General features: G+C 57.9%; 1 protein-coding gene and 1 non-coding gene across 2 annotated transcripts in view; one reads left to right on the forward strand and one right to left on the reverse strand.

Annotated features, from left to right (window-relative positions):
- Positions 1-3,037: 3,037 nt before the first annotated feature.
- On the reverse strand, positions 3,038-3,144 carry LOC119468893. Its single transcript, XR_005197693.1, has one exon. It is a non-coding gene; the product is annotated as a U6 spliceosomal RNA (small nuclear RNA).
- A 269-nt stretch (positions 3,145-3,413) lies between these two features.
- MED16 (mediator complex subunit 16) overlaps positions 3,414-7,408 on the forward strand; it is a 23,281-nt gene continuing 19,286 nt past the window's right edge. Inside the window, exons 1-4 of the mRNA XM_017514508.2 lie at positions 3,414-3,538; positions 5,232-5,418; positions 6,223-6,330; positions 7,159-7,328. Coding sequence (XP_017369997.1) covers positions 5,250-5,418; positions 6,223-6,330; positions 7,159-7,328 — 447 coding nt within the window. The 5' untranslated portion in view covers positions 3,414-3,538; positions 5,232-5,249. The remainder of the gene's footprint in view (positions 3,539-5,231; positions 5,419-6,222; positions 6,331-7,158; positions 7,329-7,408) is intronic.

Here is a 7,408-nt window from a genome sequence, read left to right on the forward strand (position 1 = left end):
TCAGGCTTTGTGGATTTTTCTTTTGGTGCAAGGCTGGGGGCTTAGTAGGTCCTGGTCACCTAGGGCTGCCAGTGCCCCCCAGCTCCTCTACTCTTGGGTGCCTGGGTTCAAACCCCGACTCTGCCACACACCTGCTGTGTGACCTTAGGTGAGTGGCCTATATGAGTGCCCTGGGGCCCCTGTAATAGAGTATCTTACACTGGGGGCGCGAAACGGCAGAAGGCCAGCGAGGTGGCCTACACCTGTGATTCCAGCCCTTTGGGAGGCCAAGGAGGATCGCTTGAGCCCAGGAGTTTGAAACTAGATGGGGTAACATAGCAAGACCCTGTCTCTACAAAAAAATGAAAGAAATTAGCAGGGTATGGTGGCACGCCTGTAGTCCCAGCTACTTGGGAGGCTGAGGTGGGAGGATCACTTGGGCCTGGGAGGTTGAGGCTGCGGTGAGCTGAGACTGTGCTACTTCACTTCAGCCTGGGTACGGAGGAAGACCCTCTGTCAAGGAAAAACAAAAGGGAAATCTATTCTCTCACAATTCTGGAGGTACAAGTCTGAGGTCAAGGTGTCTGCAGGGTGACGCTCCCTCTGGACTCCTAGGGGAGGAGACTTCCTGCCTCTCCCAGCTTCTGGGGGCTCCACGTGTCCCTGGCTTGTGGCCACATCGGTGTGGTCTCAGCCTCCGTCTCCAAGAGGCCGTCTTCCCTGCGTGCTATGTCTTGTCTTGACATCACCCTCCCTCCACGGGTCTGTGCCCGATTATCCCTCTGTGTAAGGACGCCCATCATTGGGTCAGGCCCACACTAATCACCTCCTTTTAACCTGATTACCTCAGAAAGACCGTTTCCAAATAAGATCGCACTCTGAGGTAGTGGGAGTTAGGAATTCAACGTCTTTTTTTTTTTTTTTTTTTGAGACAGAGTTTGCTGTCACCCAGGCTGGAGTGCAGTGGTGTGATCGTGGCTCACTGCAACCTCCAGCTCCTGGGCTCAAGCGAGTCTCCTGCCTCAGCCTCCCGAGTAGCTGGGATGACAGGTGGCCGCCACCATGGCTGGCTCATCCAACTGCCTTGGTTTCCCAAAGTGCTGGGATTACAGGCGTGAGCCGCTGTGCCTGGCCCCCACCCTGCTGATTTTGTACTTTTTGTAGAGATGGGGTCTGACTATCTTTCTCACGCTGGTCTCGAATTCAAGCTGTCTTCCCACCTTGTCTTCCCAAAGTGCTGGGATTACAGGTGTGCACCACACCCTGACCCCTGAGAACTGTAAACACCTACCTGCTGCCTGGGAATGCGGATTTTCTGTAAGGTCGCTGCGTGGCCCTCTTGGGGAACTGAACCCTGATCCAGAAGAACCCTCTGATGGGCTGGGTGTGGTGGCTCACGCCTGTAATTCCCGCATTTTGGGAAGCCAAGGTGGGTGGATCACAAGGTCAGGAGTTTGAGACCAGCCTGACCAACATGATGAAACTCTGTATCTACTAAAAATACAAAAATCAGCTGTGCCTGGTGGCGCACGCCTGTAGTCTCAGCTACTCAGGAGGCTGAGGTGGGAGAATCACTTGAACCCTGGAGGCAGAGGTTGCAGTGAGCCGAGATCACACCATTGCACTCCAGCCTGGGTGACAGAGTGAGATTCCATCTCAAAAACCTCTGATATCTGGGCCGTTGTTAACTTGCAATTTTAGAATAGTTTTATATTTGCAGAATTCTTGCAAAAATCATGCAGTGAGGCTGCAGTGGATCCTGCCTGTAATCTAAGCACTTTGGGAGGCTGGGTTTGGAGGAGCATTTGAGGCCTGGGCAACACAGTGAGACCCGATCTCTATTAAAAATTTTAAAAAGAAATGAAGATCTGGGCATTGGGTATGCAGTATCTCATTTTAACACACTTAAAAAAAAATGTAAACACGTGGTAAATGATGGCCTCCTTGAGGCCAGGAGTTCGAGGCCTGCCTGGCTCACCTGGCGAAACCCCATCTCTACAAAAAATACAAAAATTAGCCAGTTGAGCTGGCACACGCCTGTAGTCCCAGCCACCCAGAGGATTGAAGCATGAGAATCATTGAGCCTGGGAGGCGGAGGCCGTAGTGAGCCGAGATTGCGCCACTGCACCCCTGCCTGGATGACAGAGCACGACTCCGTCTCAAAAAGTAAATAAATAAAAGTAAAATGAATAATCGTGTAGCCGGGCGTGGTGGCTCACGTCTGTAATCCCAGCACTTTGGGAGGCTGAGGCGGACGGATCACGCGGTCAGGGGTTCGAGACCAGCCTGCGCAACATGGCGAGACCCGGTCTCTACCTAAAAATACAAAAATTAGCCGGGTGTGGTGGTGGCGCGCACCTGTGATTCCAGCTACTTGGGAGGCTGAGGCAGGAAAACTGCTTGAACCTGGGAAATGGAGGTTGCGGTGAGCCGAGAGCGTGCCATTCACTCCAGCCTGGGGCGACAGAGTGAGACCCTGTCTGCAAAATCAGTAACGCCCAGCTACGTTTTGTATTTTTAGTAGAGAGATGGGGTTAAAAAATGAAAAATAGGCCGGGCGCGGTGGCTCACGCCTGTCAACCCAGCACTTTGGGAGGCCGAGGCGGGTGGATCACGAGGTCAAGACATCGAGACCATCCTGGTCAACATAGTGAAACCCCATCTCTACTAAAAATACAAAAAATTAGCTGGGCATGGTGGCGCGTGCCTGTAATCCCAGCTACTCAGGAGGCTGAGGCAGGAGAATTGCCTGAACCCAGGAGGCGGAGGTTGCGGTGAGCCGAGATCGCGCCATTGCGCTCCAGCCTGGGCAACAAGAGCGAAACTCCGTCTCAAAAAAAAAAAAAAAAAAAAAAAAAAAAAAAAAAAAAAAAAAAAAAAAAAAAAAAAGAAAAAAAGAAAAATAAATAAATACAAAAGCCCAACATGCATGGCACTCAACTGGCTTTTGGAGGCGTGGATGGAAAAGGGGTTGGAGGTAGGAACAGGCCGTAACGGGATCAGTGACTTCTGTTAGACGAGCATCAGTTTCCCCAATCTTGGACATTAGGAAACGGAAGAAAATATGGAACGCTTCACGAATTTGCGTGTCATCCTTGCGCAGGGGCCATGCTAATCTTCTCTGTATCGTTCCAATTTTAGTATATGTGCTGCCGAAGCGAGCACGGTCTCTTCACCGCCCCAGGACCAATTTATAGCCTCTAGGATCAATGTCTGTACACATAGGGCAACTTTTGTTAAACGCTATAGATGCCCAACCTGCATGTACGTAGTCTGGCGTGTAATGCAACTAACCTAGTAATTAACTGGCGCTGAGAAAGTGCTTATTCTACCAAATATAGCCACGGTGGCTTTTGGGAATCATTGGAAATGCTCGCATGCAAATAGACCCGGAAGCGGGGCGGAGCCTAGGCCGCGCCGCCGTCCCAGAAGTCTTTGGGAGGCGGCGGCGCGGGTCGAGCAACTCGTTGGTCCCGGGGAAGATGGCGGCGCCGGAGCCGAGGCATTAGGGAAGTTCGCGCCGCGGACGCCCGCTGGTCTTGGCGCACGGGCCGGCCAGGTGAGCGCGGGGCTGCGGGGGCCCGGCCGGGGGTGGGACGGACCCCCCAATGGCGTCTGCAGCCCCAGGGAACGCGGCGCGGGGGAGGCGGGGCCTGCAGGGTTAGGGGGCGTGTCCGGAAGCAAAGGCTGCTGGGTAGGCGGCCTGGGTCGCAGGGTCTGGAGCTTGCGGCAGAAACTCGGGGAAGCCGGAGGCCCGCGGGGCGGGGCGGGGCGGTGCTAGGGGCGGGGCCTGAAGGGAGTTTGGGGCGGGGCTGAAGGCGCTTGCGGGGGGGGGGGACTTAGGGGGTGGGGCTTGTAGTGGGTCTGGGGTCCCTGGCATGGAGCCTGGGAACTGGATGCCTATATGGATGAAACCTGGAGAGTTGGGTTCCCTGGGGTGGACCCTGGAGATTGGGGGTTACAGGGGCGGGGCCTGGAGAGGGTATGGTCCCTGGATGGGTCCTGGAGATTGGGGGTTCTAGGGGTGGGGCCTGGGGAGGCTATGGCGTTCCTGGGATAGACCCTGGGAATTGGGGGTCATAGGGGCATTCCTGGGATGGACCCTGGAGATTTGGGGTATAGGGGCAGGGCCTGGAGAGGGTATGGGTTCCCTGGGATGAACCCTGGATATTGAGTGCTGTAGGATTGGGCTCTGGAGAGGCATGGTATTCCTGTGAGAAAGCCTGGTGTTTGGGGCTATAGGAGCAGGACCTAGAGAGGCTATGGGGTCGTTGGACATTAGAAAACGGAAGGACCCTGGAGATGGGAGGTTATAGGGGTGGGGCCTGTAGAGGCTATGGGGTCCCTGGGATGAAGCCTGGTGTTTGGGGACAATGGGGAAAGGGCCTGGAGAGTACATGAGGTCCCTGTAGGGGAACCTGGGGACTGGGGAGTTTTAGGGGTGGGGCCTGGAGAGCCAAGGCTGTTGGAGGCCGGACCTGGGGAGGTCAGCCAACATGGGACCCCTGGGGTGAAGCCTGAGAATTTAGGCTGAGGCCATGGGCCCCTGGGGTGGGTTGAAGCGGGGGAAGCAAGGGCTGACTTTAAGCGGTGTATGGCGGAGCCCTGGGGGTCTGGGGCAGACCCTGAGGTAGGGAGCCGGGGATAGGGTCTGAGGAAAACAGGCTGGTGGTCCTTCCAGTCTCACTGGGCTTTTGCGTTAATGAAGTGGAAACAGTCCGTCCAGATGCTGGGCACTTAGAAAGCCCCAAGGAAATGCTCCCTCTGTCGCCTGTCACACTCGCCAAGCCCCTTAGCCCCAGAATGCCTGCCCGCCTTGGCCGCAGGGGGCAGCCCCACCATTTGCCTGTCTGCGGGCCGTTCCCTCAGAAGAGACCCAGCGCCCTCCTGCTGCCCCCATCATCACTCACCTGGGCCAGTGCAGACCCTCTGCCGCATCTCCGGCTGTGCCCTTGGCCCCCACGGTCTGTTACCCAGACAGCCAGAGGGGTCCTGGTGAGATCTAAGTAGGTCCCAGCCCTCCCGGGCTCCCACCGCTCAGGGTAGAAGCCCACAGGCCCTGACCTCTCCACGCCCCTTCAGCCCCAGCCCCGTGGGCTGCCGGGAACGCCCCAGGCCCTGTCTGGCCTCCGGGCCTTTGCACCTGCCGTTCCTTTGACCACCTGCCTGAGGTTTTCCCGTATCCGGCTGGCACTCCACGTGCCCTGGGAGCTCAGCCCACACAGACGACCAGCCAGACCTCCCTCCCGCAGGAGCTGGTGACTGCCCTCATGTGTGACTTGCGGCGGCCGGCAGCAGGTGGGATGATGGACTTGGCCTACGTCTGTGAGTGGGAGAAATGGTCCAAGAGCACGCACTGCCCATCGGTGCCCCTGGCCTGTGCCTGGTCCTGCCGAAACCTCATCGCCTTCACCATGGACCTGCGCAGCGACGACCAGGGTGCGCCCCCCTCCTGCCCACGTGGCATCCCACCCTTCACCCAGCACCCTGCCTTGTGGGGACTCGGTCTCTCAGGACACCCCTCACTCTCTAACTTGGGTGAGAGCCTCAGCCTCCTGGAGGTGCAGAGGGTGGATTCAGTGCTCCCCGCACCTGGTGCTGGGAGACGTCAGGTCCCCCGCTGTGTGGGATTGAACAGGGCTGGGGCGGTGGTTGACACAGGCATGTTGGAGACACCTGCCCCAGGTTTCCAGATGGTGTGTGTCACTGTTTGGTTTTTGAAAGGTACGTGGTGGTTGTACCCATTTTCTCTCCATTGTTCCAGTCATATGCACTTGTAATACGTGCTCGATAGAGAAAATTAGAAAACCAGCCGGGCGCGGTGGCTCACACCTGTAATCCCAGCACTTTGGGAGGCTGAGGTGGGCAGATCACCTGAGGTCAGGAGTTCAAGACCAGCGTGACCAATATGGTGAAACCCCATCTTTTAAAGAAAAAAAAAAGAAAGAAAGAAAACCACAGAAAATTAGAATCAAAGCAGGGTGAGAAAAGCCGCCTTTCCCCTTCTGTGGAGGGGCCTGGCTGTTCACATTTTGGGTCATTTTCTTCTAATCCGGTTTTAAAAATGTGGTCTTGGTGCATCACGGGTCTGTTCTGTTCCTGGCGGCGGGGGGCACAGCCTGTTCCTTGAGCTGTTGCCCTGGCTGACAGCAGCTGCATGAACTCCCTGGAGCCTGCCCAGGGTCAGCATCCCCACCTCCAGGCCACAGCACCAGGCCATGCTGACCACGCCCCTCCCCACAGACCTGACGCGAATGATCCACATCCTGGACACAGAGCACCCCTGGGACCTGCACTCTATCCCCTCAGAGCACCGGGAGGCCATCACCTGCCTGGAGTGGGACCAGTCAGGTGAGGCGGCCCCAGATCGCAAAGCGGGTGGGGGGTGGTGACCCTGTGTTTCCCTGGTCCGTCTGGACTCCGGCGCTGGGACCAGTCAGGTGAGGCAGCCCCAAATCCTGGAGCAGGGTTGGGAGGTGACCCTATGTTTCCCTGGTCCATCTGGAGTCCGGCGCTGGGACCAGTCATGTGAGGCGGCCCCAGATCCCGGAGCTGGGGAGTGTGGGGGGCCTGTGTTTCCTTGGTCCGTCTGGACTCCAGCGCTGGGACCAGTCAGGTGAGGCGGCCCCAAATCCTAGAGCGGGGTTGGGAGGTGACCCTGTGTTTCCCTGGTCCGTCTGGACTCCGGCGCTGGGACCAGTCAGGTGTGGCGGCCCCAAATCCTAGAGCGGGGTTGGGAGGTGACCCTGTGTTTCCCTGGTCCATCTGGAGTCCGGCGCTGGGACCAGTCAGGTGAGGCGGCCCCAAATCCTAGAGCTGGGGAGTGTGGGGGGCCTGTGTTTCCTTGGTCTGTCTGGACTCCAGCGCCAGGACCAGTCAGGTGAGGCAGCTGGTCCCACGTGGCCAGGGGCGGCAACCCTGATCCCGGAGAGGAGACCCTGTATTTCCCCAGTCCGTCTGGAGTCCGGCACTGGGTGTGGAGCCCCCCGTCTGTGGTGTGGCAGTTGCTTCTTCCCACAGTGCCCTGAATTGTTCTTGTTTGGGGTTTCTGGAGGCACCTCCGGAGCGCAGCTCATGTCACCTCTCCACTGGGCGGGCTCCCCCGGGCGCCGTGCCGTCCTGCAGGGCAGCGCTCTGCCCATCCCTGGAGGGTTCGTAACGATGGCCTCTTGCCCACAGGCTCCCGGCTCCTGTCAGCGGATGCCGACGGGCAGATCAAGTGCTGGAGCATGGCGGACCACCTGGCTAATAGCTGGGAGAGCTCGGTGGGCAGCCTGGTGGAGGGGGACCCCATCGTGGCCCTGTCCTGGCTGCACAACGGTGTGAAGCTGGCCTTGCACGTGGAGAAGGTGGGTGTCTTGCCCGAGTGAGTGGGTAAGGCACATGAGATCGGCCCCCTGCCCAGCCACCCGCCAGCCCGCCCCCCCCA

This window comes from Cebus imitator, unplaced genomic scaffold (assembly GCF_001604975.1).
Source record: "Cebus imitator isolate Cc_AM_T3 unplaced genomic scaffold, Cebus_imitator-1.0 Scaffold524, whole genome shotgun sequence".
Classification (NCBI taxonomy): domain Eukaryota; kingdom Metazoa; phylum Chordata; class Mammalia; order Primates; family Cebidae; genus Cebus; species Cebus imitator.